Raw genomic sequence first — 17605 nt, forward strand, 5'->3', positions numbered from 1 at the left:
GAAATTAACAGAAGAAATAAAAATATAAGAAACATAGTGGGACTGGCCCCGTGGCCAAGTGGTTAAGTTGGCGTGCTCCGCTTTGGAGGCCCAGGGTTTCACCAGTGCAGATCCTGGGCGCGGACGTGGCACTGCTCATCAGACCACACTGAGGCGGCATCCCACATGCCACAACTAGGACTCACAACTAAAAATACACAGCTATGTACCGGGGGGCTTTGGGGAGAAGAAGAAGGGAAAAAAAGGTTGGCAACAGTTGTTAGCTCAGGTGCCAATCTCTAAAAAAAAAAAAGGAACATAGTAAAAGATGTTCTTGTTTTCTACAGAAATTAAAGAAGAAACTACAACAGCACTGAGATCTTTCATTTATCAGTCTGGCAAAGACAAAAGGGCTGACAGGACCAGCACCAGTGGGTGCAGGAAAATGCGTATACACCGTCAGAGGGAGGATAAACTGGGACATACTTTTTGGACAACTTCAGTTTCCACTGAAACTTGAGATGCATAATACTTTGACCACCTATTAAAATTCTAGGAAACTGTCCCAAAGGAATACTTACATAAATGAGCTGACGTCCAAAGCTGCTCACTCGCTGCGGCACTAGCTGTGTGGCAGACACCTTTTGAGTGCTCTATGCAGCTTAACAAGGCTCCCTACTCTCAACCACGCCTCCTCCAGAAGTCATTCCTACTGAAAGGATTCAAGCCCCAACAGTGTTTATCACGGACACACAGGCCCCTCCTCCCCGCTGAGTGGACCAGGTGTGGGCAGCTGACTAAGCACTGTGGGACCGTACCATTCACTCGTCCAGACATCTCTACTAGGAAGTGGGACTGAGGTTCAGAAGCACCTTGTGGCTGAAAGATACAACTCAGAAGCTTTGGGGCACCACGTTCTATACGAAGAGGATGAAAATGTAAAGAAAATCAGTGGGGAGAGGGGAGTGAAAGAAAGATAAATACAGCTAATATGTGGGGAGAAAGAGAACACTCCATAGGTTCCTCAGAGTTTACACGTCCTAGTTCCAGTCCTTTCCTAAGACTGGCCCGCATTCCTGACCCTGGGTTCTATGATGCCTGCTCTACTTCTTCTTTTTTTGCTTGTTTAAGCTAGTTTGGGTTGGTTTCTGTTATGTACAATTGAAGAATACTTCCTAACATACTTGGCAATAAAAAAGGAAAAAAACGGTATCACGTTGTCCAAAAAAAAGAGGGTTGGTTAAGTAAATTATAGTACATTCATTCAATGGAACTCTGCAGCCACCGAATAGGATGCAGCAGACTGAATTGCTAAGACACTATTAACTGGAAAAAAAATCAAGTTATAATCTGTGTAGATTAAGTTATAATTTATAAAGCTTTTTTTTGTTTAAAAAAAAGCATTTCTCTATGCAAAGGATAAAATCCAGAATAAAACACATTAAACTATCTACATTATTTCTAGAGGTGATGGACCCATGAGAGATATTATACATTTTTGTAACTACTACTTTATAATTAGAAAAAAATAGATTAAAATAGTATACCAATGAGGCATGCATACAAATAATTCCCACAAATAAACATGTTATATTTTCTCTACCGATTTCTGTCATCTAGACAGATTTCTATTTACTAGGAAACTCTGACACTAAAGGGAATAAAAAATGAGTTTCCTTTAAAAACATTAGAATTTCAAAAGTCTAGCTTAGCTCCTTTATTATAACATCTTTATAACTTTTGCTTCCCTAGCCTATTGTATTTTTAAACACAAGCACGCACCAATGTATGTGGGAAGGAGGAACTCAAACAAGGGCAACCAATAAACACAGTATCTAGCCGTTTAACAGAAAAGCAAAGAAAAACAAGCATCTTCTATCGAGAGTAAGCAGGATCAGAAAAGAAAGACTTATCTGGGGTCAAATAGCCTCGGGGTGGCAAAAGAAAGGCAACAGGAGTAGTGTCAGAACATACGTGCAGCAGTATGTTGGACTCAGATGCAAAGGAAGGGTCAGAAACACTCAGAAGGAGGAGATAATGAGATTTTTAAAATATTAAATATGATAAATGAGAGAAGAATAAAGTCACTGAGGTAACAGAAGTGAAAATGACACCAGAGGATAATGGATCCGAGGAATGAAATTAGAGCCAGAAAACTGGAGAACCTGTGAACCATGAGCAGGAATGTGACACGTTAAAGCTATTCACCAAACATGCTGCGTCACTTTTCTCACACTCAGGAGATGTTGCCTTCCTGCCCTTCTGAGGTTAAGCAGTCACGTGACTTGCTTTAGCCAAGGAAATGTGGGCAGAGGCTTCCCGCCTCGCCTGCAGGCAGAAGCTGAGAGCCAGCGCTCAGCTCCCCACGCTGCCCTTCCACTGCCTCAGTGACGCAGAAGCACGGGTGATGAAACCGCGGTCAGCCTCGGTGCCTGAGAGATATACTACAGGGCCCCTGCTGACCCACTCTGGCCACACGGCCCCAGCAAGAGATGACAGTGATGTTTCTGAAGCCAGAGGTTTGGGAGCTGTTGATCACCAAGGAACACCCTGGTCTAATCTGGCTGATAGAAGAAGTGAGAGACTGAGGAACACACAGGTACTCACACTAAAGGACTCTGCACAGAAACAAAACACTGCCATTATGGAAGATACAGATAATGAAAAACACATCTATTACGAGCAAAAGTAAGACCCTTTCAAAAATTACTCTCCTCCATCAAATAAAAATTAGAAAAACGCTTCATACACAGCTAAATCAATAAACCTTTCTTATTAATTTTGCTATTCTTTATAGCACTATTTAGTTTCAGATAAATTTTTGAAATATTATTACATGTTCTTCCTAATCACTCTAGCATTATGCCACTATGGAATAAAGACAAAACACAAGTTAAGCACTTTGCCCAGAGCAACAATTTAGATAACAGAAAACAGGACTTAGCCACCAATTTTCACTTGTTACCTAAATCCTCTGGATATAGAACCCTATTAGAAAAAGGAAAAAACTGAAGGGACAAGCAAGACAGATTTTAGCTCAGGATTCTGTGCTAAAATTATCTTTGTGACAACACATTTCACATGTATGTTATCTTTCACACATTAAAAATTTTATGGGGGTTGGCCTAGTGGCATAGTGGTTAAGTTTACACATTCCACTTCAGCAGTCTGGGGTTCAGAGGTTTGGATCCTGGGCATGGACCTACACACCGATCATCAAGCCATGCTGTGGCAGTGTCCCACATACAAAATAGAGGAAGACTGGCACAGATGTTAGCTCAGGGCCAATCTTCCTCACCAAAAGGAATAAATAAATAAAAATTAAGAAATTTACTATTTCAGTAAGTTAATTTGATTTATTCATTAGCAAATCATCTACTTAGTGCCTGTGATGCACAGGGTATCCTACATAGGCCTGTAAGACATACAAGAATCTCACACAGTCTTCCTAACAGCCTCAACTTGGGCTGAGGAACAAAACAAGCCCATAGGGAATTATAAATCAAGGTGGAGTGCTGGGAGGCACAGGAAGTACCAGGAAGCAAGATGAAAGAGAGTTCACGATCGCACAAAGTGGTCAATAATGCTGCTTTATGAATGTGACGGATTTAAAAGTGCTTCCATTTCTCACTAAATTTCATTTTTCAGGTTTCTATTAGCAAAGCTAATACTCTGAAATATGTACATGCAATGTTGCGTAAGTTAAACCTATATACAAAATAACGTCAAATTGTTTAGTGAGACTGGAGCACTGTCTTTTAAATTATCTTTTTCTAAATACCTCTATATTTTAGAAATCTAAGACCCAACTAAAAGTTTTCAACTCCTCCCTCTGCTTCCAACAGAAAAAAATGTTTTCTACTTGTCTAAGAATAAAATTACTCATGATATTGCTGCTGACGGTGGTGGATATTTGAGCACATCGTGCTAAGCACTGTCCTAAGTGTTTCACGTGTCTTAGCTCAATCAATTCTCTCAAGTTCTGCGAGACAGGTGCTATAGCACTCTCTCAATTTTACAGCTCGGAAAATTGAGGCACAGAGAAAGTCAATAACTTACCCAGGATCACACAGCTAGTAAGTACAATTACTATTGTGCAGTTTGGCACCAGAGGCCAGGCTTTAGCCATTACAACACATTACTATGCTCCTTGACTATGCAGCGAAGTCTTTTATTTAATATAAAAGTAGTCTAACACAATTTAAGTGTCCCTGCTAGGGATTTAATACAATTTCAAGTACATGTCAGTCTTCACGAGACTAATTAATTTTGACTGGAGAGGAGAAAAAAAAATCAAGTATTCCAGAAGGTGGAGACAGAACCAGGTTTTGAAAGCTGCTTCGGAATGACAGCCGGTAAAAGGAGGGAAAGAGCCCTCCTCACAGAAGGGACAGAGCAATTGTTCGGTCAGTATTCATATTCTACAACTCCCTTAGAATTTGGTAATTAAATAATGTGATGGGAAAACTCGATGTATAAAGATATACAATGAGAAATGATCACTAAAATTACTTAAGAGACAGAGCACTTCAATACTACACTAAAGAGAAGAACCACTGTAAGTTTGTGAGAAGATCTGACCCTTGTTTTAGGGTAACTCGAGCACAGACTGAAGGTTGGAATATCAAGGCATGGCACAAGGGATCAGCAGAAAGCAGGAAGCTGTTATAACAACCTAAGTGAGAGGTTATAAGGGACTGTGTGACTACAGCTTTGAGGAGGTAAATGAAGGCACAGACATAAAACATACTGAGAAACAGCTAAAAAAGATAGCAAATGTCAGGAAAGCTAAAATGTCACTAACGTGAAACATACATAAGAACTTTAATAAAAACAAAAAAATTTGCAAGAAGATGAAGATAAGTTTTGTAGTCGAAATGTTAAGTTTGAAGTATCAACTGGACATTCACATGCAGTAGTTTGAAATACATTAAAAAAGACAGAGTCGGGCCAGCCCAGTGGCTTAGTGGTTAAGTTCATGCACTCCGCTTCGGTGCCCTGGGTTTGCTGGTTCACATCCTGGGCGTGGACCCACACAATGCTCATCACTCCATGCTGTGGGGGCATCCTATATAGAAGAACTAGAAGGATGTACAACTAGGATACAGAACTATGTACTGGGGCTTTGGGGAGAGGGGAAAAAAAAAAAAGGAAAATTTGCAACAGATGTTAGCTCAAGCTCAATCTTCCTTACCAAAAAAGCAAAAAAAAAAAAAGACAGAGTCACAAAAACCTAACATTTTATAAAAACACAGAAGCCCTTTCAAAGTTGTAACTACATGAAAGCATCCTTATATTGTTCGAGAGGATGGTAGAGATACCAATTTTTACTCGGTTAGACATGCATGTTAATAAGAACATAAATGGAATAATTTTTAAACTATTAAGAGGAAAAAAGGGAAGGAGGAAAGGGCAGGAATAAAGAAACCATTACCCACATAGGAGGAAGGAAAGAAGGGAACAAAAAGCAAAGAAAATAGGAAATAAAAAATAAGACAGGAGAAGTGAATGAAAAAATTATCAGTAATAAATAAATACATGCAACTAAAAGACTCACAGACTAGAGTAAAAGCACATAAATCAGTGATCCACTATTTATAAGAGATATATGCAAAATGTAACAACACACGTAAAGGCTGAAAATACAGATACAGAAGAAGAAATATGACATGCCACAACTAGAAGGACCTGCAACTAAGATATATAACTATGTACCAGGGGGGATTTGGGGAGATAAAGCAGGAAAAAAAAAAAAGATTGGCAACAGATGTCAGTTCAGGTGCCAATCTTTAAAAAAAAGAAAAAATTTTTTAAAAATTAAAAAAAAAAAAGATACGTGAGGCAAATAACAAGCGAGCACCTTAACAAACAAACAAGAATTTAAGGACAAGCATTTACAGAGATGAAGAACATAACTTAATATAAATGAACAACCCAATTAGAAGATATAATAATCATATACCCATATAGCTATAAGTAGCTAACATGGCCTTTGAAAAATGCAAAAATCCAAAGAATTCGAAGGAGAATTTAACAAAACTAAAAATCATGAGATTTTTAAATTTTTCAGTAACTAGCTCACACAGATAAAACACTTAGTTAATATACGGATAATCTGAATAACACAGTAACTAACTTGGACTAACCAAAAACCTTCTGAACTCCTGAAAAGAACAACCATTTTACTGCAAATGTATAGGATATTCACAAAAAATAATCACAAGTTAGGCCAATACAAAGGAAGAATTTACAATTCTGGAGAACCAATATCAAATGGACCATACTCTTTAACGGCACTGTTTACTAAGTTTAGAAATCAACAGTTATAATTTTATTAAGTCAGAAGATTTCCTTTATTTTTCTAACAACTCAACTTTAGTGATCTAAAGAAATACAATTACCTTGTGAGCGCTGAATTTTCCTATTTCATCTAGATCCAAAAACATGTCCAAATCACATCCTAATTTCCCAAAACTGTTCACCGAAGAGCCGAAGGGCCTGACGGCACAGTCTGGAAAATAGGCGCCCGCCACGTCTTCAATAAGGGAGCAGGTGAGGTAGCGCAGCCTGGTGTTCTCCTCCGTCAGCTGGGACGCCTTCAAGAGGGTGTCCAGCTGATCATCTATCTAGCTGGCCGAAACAAAAGCAACAAAACAGAGAAAATGTACAGGTCACAGAAAATAATCGTCACTTTACTTCTAGACATTCGACGGCTTTGGAGACCTACCTTAAAAATATGCAATCTTTTTTTCTTCAGCCTTAAAAGTGGATTTTTAAAAACATCCTTTAAAAAACACTGAGGAAAGATGAAACTAGCAAAACAGAAGTTGGCTAGAATGAAAACTACTACTTTTCTTAGGCAATGAGTATAAAGTGTTGTTTTAGGAAAATGCAAGTAGTAAAATGCTCCAGAAAAGGAGGTCAAAACCACCATAAAGCTGGACATTTAAATGAAGTTGGGGAGAGAAAGGAACCAAGTTAAAGGCAAAAACAGTAGAAATAAGCAATGCTTCAAGTAACGAGGCCCAAGATTTCTCAGTCCCTTAGACTAACAATTCTGTATATTCACCAGAACACTGGTGTTAAAATGATGACATTTTGAAGCTGTGTATTGGAGTTGAATATTTAGAATAAAAATCATAGCCTCAAATGTCCATATTTGAAAATAAGTGAACTAAGCATTCAACTCAAGAAAAACAAAATATAAAAGATTAGAAGTAAAAATTTAAGAATTAGAAAATCAAACCAAAAAATAACACTTTAATAAAACCATGAACTGATTCTTTGAAAGGACTCCTAAACCAGCTAAACCTCTGACAAGTCTGAAAAAAACCAAAACTAATACAAACATTATAAGAGCAGAAAGAAGAGATAAAATGAGAAATAAGATATTTTAAAATTCATAGAAGAATGCTGTGTACAACTGTCTGTCATTATGTTGACTAGAGAAAGAAAACATGCATAGTCCAAAGGCCCAACCAGCTTTGGAAGAACGTGGTTATCCCAAGCAGTACAAACGGGGTGAGGGCAGGGAGTGGGGAAGGATTCCTTTCGTTTTTCACTCAATGTATTCTGTTGTTTGCATATTTAATCATAAGAACTTCCAAGAAATCATATCACGCACACATATTTCTTAAAGTTGGGGAAGTACACCTATAAACTTACACTTTCTGCATAACAGAGTAATTCAAAAAGCTTCTTGCTTGAGGGAGGCGACTGACTGTTACACGGCACACGCGCCGGCTCCGAGGGCTGGCCTGAGGGACTCCTCAGCTTCAAACTGAAGCACCGTGACCGGAACGGAATGGCGGCCTCCGTGCCCAGGCCCGGGGTACGAGTCACACTCTGCAGTGAAGCCACACTCTCCTTCTGACAAAACTCCACAACAGCATAAAGCCCCTACACCAAGAACATGAGACAAACAGGACACGTTTCACAATGATACATCCTACATGGTATTTCAGTTCATATTTCAGAGTGATTATCATAACATGAAAAACATTAATTTTTAAAATTCACAAATGATGAGCTTCTAACATGGGCACTGGTTGTAATCATTATAAGCTAAGTAAGAAAAGGACCACTCTAAAGTGCTATTAGTCAAGAGAAGCTGAAGAGAAAGGTGAAACAGAAAATTAAAAGACAAAACAAAGACCCCCCTCCCACTGGCCCTTCTCCCTAAGATAAGAGGACTATTTAAAGTATTCAAATAATAGAATCATTCAGTTATAAACAGCTTGTAATTCTGTAATACTCCTGTAAGGATTTCTGTTCTCAGGTCAAAAAAAAACCCTCATTAAAGAAATTTAGGAAGGAAAATAAGGAAAGATGTAGGGTGTCAAAAGAGAATCTAACTTTATCATATTGCAAAGAGACAAGAGTAAACAACTTTAAAAAAAAGCACGAATGTTAAGGTAGATTGTTTTTCACATACTTACAAAGCTTTCATAGAAGAAATGATTATGAATAGGTCCATGTTGGGATAAATATTTGAGAAACTTTTTTTCACTGATTTTACTTGGGCAATGTATTAAAACAGTCCGCTGTGCCTGTTCTCGTCTTTCTTTCTGGACCTCAGAGAACCTCTTTTTGGGAGTTTGGTCTTCAGAGCCTATGAATGAGATAAAAATGTTTCCAACATACACACACACGTAAAATTAAAGAATATTTTGATAAGACTTAAAGAATATTTTGATAAGGTGTATAAAGATATTAAATGTGACTAAACCACTTTATCCTAATCTCATCTTCTTTCTTCTCTTCCTTTCTAAGGGTGAAGCTACACACTTTCAATTTTCATTTCACCATTCTCTTGTGACTATCACTAAAACTGCCCGCTTTCTCTGTTCTGATTACTATATTCAACAAACAGTGCTAAAGAGAGAGCGCTCCACCAAATTTTAAAAGCAAAACTAGGAAACTAAAATCACTCATTTAACACTCCCACAAATACACACATACAAAATCTGTGCAAGCTATAACATTTCAAAGCCTAAAAGAAATTATTACAAGCCTGAGTGTAAACAGACAAGGAGTTTAGAAGTTTAATGTATTTAACTAAGTTACTATAGTTCTTCTGTCAAGGGTCTTGATCTGGCTCAAACAATTAACAATGAGTTACCAACTATCATGTGCTCTGTATCACAGGGAAATCAAAGAATTTAAAATCTAGTTGCTGCCCATAAAGAGCTCATGGACAATTTTACTAAAGAAATAAAGAGTAATTTTTTGCTTTCATTAAAAACCACTCCAGGATTTAAAAATGTAGACAAAGAGAACAGATTAGTGGCTACCAGGGGAAAGGGGGAGTGTGGGGTGGGCACAAAGGGTGAAGGGGTGCACCTACAACACGACTGACAAACAATAATGTACAACTGAAATTTCACAAGATTGTAAACTATCATTAACTCAATAAAAATTTAAAAAAAAAAAAACACTCCAGGGGTTAGGAATTTTACAATCTCAGGAAATGAAAACAGGAGCTATGATAGTCAATAATTAAATATTAACAATCCACTGGCTGCAAAGGAGAGATCAGCAAGTAAACTATAAGAAAAAAGAAAAGCATTCAAGTTCTAAGAACATTAAAGCCACCAAATCTTAGCAACTCAGTTTTCCTCCAAGATATTTAACTTCTAGTTGAGTGGCTTAAAAGTGCTTCTTCTGAAAGTCTGGAATGGTAGATTCCAGGGATTATAAACCACCACATGTGATATAAATACCCCCAACAAAATTCCAAAGAGATTAAATAGAATAGAAAATGTAACTGATGCATGGAAATCAGCAGGGGCTTTTAGCTTCATTTTCTTTCGAAAGGTTAAAAAACTAAGGGATCAAGGACATACTGAAAACACACTGTACCTTGATTTCAGCAAACTCCAAGACATTCTCATAGACAAGACAGAGAAATGTGGGCTAATGACAGTTAAGAGTTGGCTGACCCCTAAACTCGGCTCATTAGCACTGACCTACAGGCAAGTCCATTGTCCAATGGCACAAAAGAGAACTCTCAGCCTTGACCTACTCCACGTTTCTAACAATTATCAGACACTTACTGACTATCTTTCCTACACTCACTGTACAAGATGCTGAAAACACATCTATTAAATATGTGTTCTCATCTCTATTCTGGATGCCAATTCCTTAACACCAATCTCTTATTTCAGGCCTGTATCCCCACAACAGCCTAATTCCTAAACTGGTCTCATTCACTCTATCTTGTCCTTCTCAGGTCAATCTCTACATTGCTGCCAAAGTAATCTTTATAATCTTTTTTGTAAAGTCTCATTCTTTGACTTCTCTGCTTAAACCCCTTCAACAGCTTCCCAATCCACAGCATGGGTATAGGTACTGGCATCTTGGTCCATCTCTGCTCTTCAATGTGAATTTCTACCATTGCCTCCTTTTGCACTGTTGACTGATGGCAGTCTACCCACACAGAACTATCACTCACACTATGAACTTTCAGTGTCTCCTTCTCTCAGGCTGCAATGCCCACCTTCTCATTTTCTGCCTGCAAACTCCCATTCATCCTCCAAATCTTTTTTTTTTTTTTTTTTTTAAAGATTTTATTTTTCTCCCCAAAGCCCCCCGGTACATAGTTGTATATTTCGTTGTGGGTCCTTCTAGTTGTGGCATGTGGGACGCTGCCTCAGCGTGGTCTGATGAGCAGTGCCATGTCCGCGCCCAGGATTCGAACCAACGAAACACTGGGCCGCCTGCAGCGGAGCGCGCGAACTTAACCACTCGGCCACGGGGCCAGCCCCCATCCTCCAAATCTTACTCAGGTCTGTGCAGACTTCTGACTCTCCACAGGAGACTCTCTTCCACCTCTGTATTACCTTACTTCAACATCTATGAAAGAATGTAATTCATGGTGGTGCATTTATTTCACAATATGGAAGAATCTCTCCCTTCCATATTGAGGACAGGGACTGTTCTTATTCACTTTCATCTCAGTCTACTGACAGTCCTTCCAACTATTTCCATCTTTTTTTATGATACAGGCTTTCACTTTTCCAGCTGTAATTACCACCTATATATTCTTGTTTCCGATTTTACTGAGTCTAGACTGACGTCCAACTGCTTGTTGGGAAAGTAAAGTCAAACTGTGAAATTTCATTAAGTAGGAGTATAAATCCTCCCCCAGGCCTCTCCCTCTAATGACAGCGGATCATTAAGCCCGGTACTTACCTTTCCAGACATGTTCAAGTCATACCTAAACATATACATTTGTATGTCTCCATAAACATTTTTTACACAATCAAAATTATACCATACATTCTAGGCTGTAATATGCTTTTAAAAATGTAATACATTGGGGATATCTTCCCATATCAGTAGATATATATTTACCTCATTTTAAAAATAATTGTTTAAGTATTCTTGTATATTTACCATAGTTTAGCCAATCCTCTACTGATAGATATGTAGACAGTTTCCCTTTCTTCACTATCACAAACAATAACGCAAGGTCATCTGTATACATTGTCTTGGCACTTTTATGCAAGTATATCCTACAGCTGGATTACTGGGGAAGAGCAGGGACTGGAGCAGAGATTGAGATAGAGAAGGTTGATAAAAGATGGGGCAGCGTGCCTGAGAAAATGGGAGAGGTAGCACCTAAAGCTTTACAGCTCTGGCCTTGAACAACAGTAGGTAAGCACAATGTAGACATGACAAGGTTGTGAAGGAGGGGACAAAAAGTTCAGGCAGTTTAAGTTTATCATCTCACAAAAGGCTTATTCAAATCTACAAATGACACAAAGTTAAGAGGAAAAACTAGTAAGTGCTAATATCTTATGATAGACTCAAACCTGCAGCGGTCACTGTTGTCTGGATGCCTGGCACGGCCTCCTTGTTCTGGGAACAGCAGGGCCCTGCGGGTAGACCACTCTGTGCGGCTGTGGTGGATCTGCCAACACAGCGACTCTAGTATCACAGTTACCCTCACCCTACTAGACAGGCCAGGATTATCACACTGTTTTGAATAACTCCTCTTGGTCTAAAGGGTGGGAATGTGATCAATCAAAAGCTCTTTTTTAGAATTTTTCAAATTCAGGTCAAAGATTATTTCACTCTTCCCTTTGAAGAGAGCTGCAAGCAGTGAACACAGAGCTGCTGGTGGCCATGCGTCCACCAACACCACCATGGAGAAGAATCTCAGAGAATGAGGCCACTGAACAATAGATGAGGAGGAGAATACCTCACACTGACCACATCCAACCAGTCTACCTTAAAGCAGCTATGTCTCTTTCTGGAGTCCAGCTACAGGGGTTGGTATATCCTCCCTTTTCTGCTTATGCTAATTTCAGTTAGTTTCTGTCGCCTGCACCCAAAAGAGTCCTGAATAATACATCACATATTCTTACTCTTAAATTAAGGTTCTTTCCACTACTCACATGAAAGCTATGTCAAAATTAAGACCAACGTGGAAATGGAAATTAGCATATTTTAGTTCATTACAAACATTTTTCACCCATTAGAGCCTGACCAAAAACTGAACTGGCTGATTTACAAAACAGTGTGTTTCTTGTTACCAGAAAAGGTTAATAGGAATGTTTTGGCACTGAGTTCTCACACTGAGTGAAAAATTGAACTGGATATTTCTCAAGTTCCAATTATAAAATTATATGCTTCTATGTGACTATAAGGTGTACTTGCCTTCTTCTCTTTTTAAAAACGGAAAAGAAATGGAAAAGAAATTCAGATGAGGATTTTCTTACTTGTTATGCCCCACAAGAGCCCATGGATATTTAGTCAGTTAAATGACCCTAATGATACAAAATGAAGCACATTTCCTAAGAAAAACAACAAAGCTGTACTAAGTGAAAAGGATTGCCTTGGAATCAGAAGGTTTTATTCTTCTTTGCTACTGAATAGCTGGGTAAGTCTGAACTAGCCACATGGATTAGTCTGTTTCCTCATTCATAAAATGGAGTAATAATAATTCCTTCCATACCTTCTTTACAGAGTTTTATTTCTCAAAGAGCATTTGAAAATACTCTCAAATTTAAACCACTGTACAGATGTTAAATTACAATAGTGTCTTTGGCAGAATCCTTACTCAAATTTTCAGAGTTACTGAAGAATTTTTAACAGAATCAGCTTCTACTAAATACAATCCAATCAGCATTTCAATGAAATGTCATATTAAGTAACACTTCTCACTGTCAATACAAGTCTTTGACGCAGTCTGATGAGGGGAGCAATCCCATCATTTACTTTAGGGTAAAATACTTTCCTTGTTCAGCCTACTTTAGAACTGTTCCCAGAAATAATTTCATTTCTTAAAACTATAGCTCAAGAAATGGTAGAAATCAACACATTTTCTTTTGTTTAACTGCTCGACTCGAAGTCTAAATTAACTCAGCTATATGACCCTGCACAAGTCAGCTCTTGGAGCCTCTGTGCACATCTGTAAGACGGAGACAGCGATACATTTCTGCTAGATTGTTTTAACAATTGTAAACAACGTACACACAACTCTTGGGTCACAAGACGGGTTGGCTACTAGAGAGCTTCTCAACACACAAGAATATAAATTCAGAACGCGTGCAGGACAACAGCCTGTTCTAGTGGGTGCAGGTCTGTTACCACGCTGATCTTGCTCGAAATGGCCAAAAGAATAAAGCAGACGGCTAAATTTCATAGGCAGAGCCCCACATTTGGGAGCCAGGAATCCTGGTTACTCATCAAGGCTTCACTATAGTCGATCTCCATCAGCAAACTGTGAGAATCAAAATCAGATACAATTGCGAATGATGAAGCAACCGACTGGTACGTGCCATCACTGTCATTACTGGGAACATTATTTCGCCAAGTTGTAAAATACTAGCAAACGGTGTTCTTGACCTGGAATTCACAGAGGTTTAAACGACCTCATTACCGAGCACAGGAGTCTCGGAGAAAGAAATGTCACACATCCCACCACTCGAGCAACGGAGGCGGCCCTGGGTTCCCCTAGGGAGATGAGAGGAGGACGGGACACAGCCTCACCCTATTGCCAAAGGTTCCACGGCCGTTTCCTGACGCCACGCGTTCGCCCTCTCTTCCCCCTTCCCTAGCCCGCCGTGGGCCGGGGCTACAGAGCAACCGAGGACGGGGCGCCATCACCTGTCTCCACGCTCCCCGACGACTGCTCTTCTCTCCTTACGTCTGCGGCCACAGTTCCTGGACGACTGAGAAGCCTGTGGATAGGACGCAGGACTGGACTTCTCCGAGCACACACGGGTAACAGAGTCAACAGACCCACGCCGAGAGCCGCCATTGTCAATGGAGCAGAAGCGCGAGAGACGAAAGGGCATTCCGCTTCTGCGCATGCGCGCCGAGGCAAAAAGAATGGGCAGCCTAGAGGGTCAAAATAGGCGAAAGACGTTCGCTTTAAAAGAAGAAATTGTGTTAAGGCCTGGACCGAGATGGCTGAGCTTTCAGATGTGCTTTGTTTCCCGTCTCCCACAGTTCTTTAAAACAAGGCCCCAAGAGAATGAGTCGCCTACTGTTTCAGAGTCATGAAAATAGAACCAGAGAGCAAGATCACGAGGAAGGAGCGCTAACTTGGGAATCAAGTATCCCAAGTATCATAAATGACAGCATTTTTTCTTTACCAGACACTGTTCTAAGTGCTTGACATGTATTGACTGTTAATCCTTACAACAGCCCTGTGAGGTAGGAACTATTGTTATCTCCATTTATTTATGGGAAGACTAAGGCATACAGAGGTTAAATGACGTTCCTAAAATGACACAGCCAGTCAGGGGCAGAAATGGGAGTTAAACTTAGCTTGTCTGGTAGAGTGTCCTTTTCACTTTTTTTGGTAACAATTTTATTGAGATTTAATTCATATACTAAACAATTCACCCCTTTAGGTGTACCATTCAATGGTTTTTAGTATATTCACAAAGTTCTGCAACAATCACCACATTTTTAGAACATTTTCGTCACCTCCAAAAGAAACCTTGTGCCCGTTAGCTATCAGCCCTCAATCACCACACTCCCCCTAGCCCTAAATAACCACTTATCTGCTTTCTGTCTCTATGGAATTGCCTATTTCAGACATTTCATAGAGATGGAAACATGCAATATGTGGTTTTCTGTGACTGGCTTCTTCCACTTGGAGGAATATAATGGTTTCAAGATTCATCCACGTTGTAGTATCTCTCAGTACTTCATTCCTCCACGGCCAAATAATAATCCATTGTATGATGCTAAAAGATAAACTGAGGCATATTAAAAATTATAAGAGTTTATTTAGCAAAAATCAACTTGAATAGGGCAGCACCTAATCTCGCAGATGGAAAGGAGCTCTGAGGAGCTGCGCAAAATGAAAGACTTCTATAGGCAGAAGGGAATGGGAACAAGGAAGTTATACTAGGCAAAAAAGAGGGTTGGTTACTGCAAAGTTACTTTCCTTTAGGGGATAGCAGGGGTCTATCATGCAGATTACCTCACCAGTGCTGATCAGGTGACTCCTGATTGACTTGTTTAAGATTCCATTTCTGGGAGAGCCGAAACTGTAATTAAGTCTGTTTGGTGAAGTGAGGCTTGGCATAAGTGACTCCATTTGGGGGCTGTTGTCTTGTTTTTAACAATGGATATGCCACATATGGTTATCCATTCATCAGTTAATGGATGTTTGGGTTGTTTTCATCTTTTGGCTATTATAAATAATGCTGCATGAATATTCATCTATAAATTTTTGTGTGAACATATGTTCTCACTTCTCTTAGGTGTATACCTAGGAGTGGAAGTGCTGGGTCACATGGTAGCTCTATGTTTAATCTTTTGAGGAACTGCCAGGCTATTTACCAAAGCAGCTGCACCATTTTCGTTCCCACTAGTGGTGCATGAGGGTTGCAATTTCTGCACGTTCTTGCCAATACTTGTCATTTTCTGTTTTGTTTTTTTAAATAATAGCCATCATAATGGGTGTAAAATGATATCTCACTTTTGATTTGCATTTCTCTGATGAATGTTGAGCTCTCTTCATGTGATTATTGGCCATTTGTGCATTTTCTTTGGAGAAATGTCTATTCAGATTCTTGGCCCATTTTTTAATTGGATTATTTGTCTTTTTATTATTGTTTTAAGAGTTCTTAAATATTCCTGATATAAGTCCCTTATCAATATATGATTCACAAGTATTTTATCCCATTCTGTGTGTTGAATTTCACTTTCTTGATGGTGTCTTTTGAAACATGGAAGTTGATTCTGAGGAAATGCAATTTCTCTGTTTTTTCTCTCATTGTGCTTTTAGTGTCATATCTAAGAAACATTGCCTAACTCAAGGTAGTGAAGATTTACCCCTGTGTTTTCTTCTCAGATTTTTATATTTTTAGCTCTTACATTTAGGTCTTTGATCCATTTTGAGTTAATTTTTGTATGTGGTATGAAGTGGGGGTCCAACTTCATTTTTTTGGATATGGATATCCAGTTGTCCCAGTACTATTTGTTGAAAAGACTCTTCTTTCCCATTGAATGGTATTGGCATACTGGTTGAGGTCAGTTGATCATGGGTTTATTCCTGGATTCTCAATACTGTTTCATTGATCTACATGTCTAGCCTTATGCCAGTACCACATTGTCTTGGTTACTGTAGCTTTGTAGTAAGTTTTAAAATCAGGAAGTTTGATTCCTCCAACTTTGTTCTTTTTCAAGATTTTTTTGGCTATTGTGGGTCCCTGCATTTCCATATGAATTTTAGGATCAACTTGTCAATTGTTGCCAAAAAGACAGCTGAGTTTTCATAGAGATTGTGTTGAATCTGTAGATCAATTTCAGGAGTATTGTCATCTTAATATTAATCTACTAGAATATGAACATGGGAGGTCCTTCCATTTATTTGGGTCTTTAATTTCTTTCAACAGTGTTTTCCAGTTTTCAGTGTATAAGTCTTACACTTTTATTAAATTTATTTCTAAGTATTTTATTCTTTATGATGCTGTTTTGAATGGAATTGTTTTCTCGATTTTGTTTTTGGCTTGTTCATTGTAAGTGTATAGAAATACAGTTGATTTTAGTATATTGATATTGTCTCCTGTAAACTTGCTGACTCATTTAGTATTTCTAATAGTTTTTTTGTAGCTGCCTTAGATGTTCTATATACAAGATCATGTCATCTGCAAAGAGAGAGAGTTTTACTTCTTGCTTTTCAATCTGGAAGCTTTTATTGCATTTTCTTGCCTAATTACCCTGGCTAGAACCATTAGTACAATGTTGAATAGAATTGATGGGAATGCACATCCTTGTATTGTTCCTGTTCTTAAGGGAAAAGCATTCAGTCTTCACCATTACATAGGGTGTTAGCTGTGGGTGTCTTGTGGATGCCCTTTTTCAGGTTGAAGAAGTTCCCTTCTCTTTATGTTTGTTAAGCATTTTTACCATGAAAGTGTGTTAGATTTTGTCAAATGTTGTTTTTTTCTTCTGCATCTACTGAGATGATCTTATAGTTTTGTCTTTTATTCTATTAATATGGTTTATTACTCTAATTAATTTTTGTTGATTGATTAACATACTTTTCATTGTCTACTTTTTCACATCTTTTTTAGTTTTGTACCAAATACATATAGGGGTAAAAAGGAAGCACCTTTAAACACTTTACATCTTTCATATAACTTTGTTAATGAAG

At 38.6% G+C, this 17605-nt stretch overlaps 1 protein-coding gene across 1 annotated transcript in view; it reads right to left on the reverse strand.

The window, feature by feature from the left end:
- Positions 1-14307, reverse strand: part of MTPAP (mitochondrial poly(A) polymerase) — a 31408-nt gene extending 17101 nt beyond the window's left edge. Inside the window, exons 1-4 of the mRNA XM_001493752.5 lie at positions 14095-14307; positions 8418-8590; positions 7645-7878; positions 6381-6605 (exon numbers count right to left, since the gene is read on the reverse strand). Coding sequence (XP_001493802.2) covers positions 6381-6605; positions 7645-7878; positions 8418-8590; positions 14095-14248 — 786 coding nt within the window. The 5' untranslated portion in view covers positions 14249-14307. The remainder of the gene's footprint in view (positions 1-6380; positions 6606-7644; positions 7879-8417; positions 8591-14094) is intronic.
- Positions 14308-17605: the final 3298 nt, after the last annotated feature.

This window comes from Equus caballus, chromosome 29 (assembly GCF_041296265.1).
Source record: "Equus caballus isolate H_3958 breed thoroughbred chromosome 29, TB-T2T, whole genome shotgun sequence".
Lineage (NCBI taxonomy): Eukaryota > Metazoa > Chordata > Mammalia > Perissodactyla > Equidae > Equus > Equus caballus.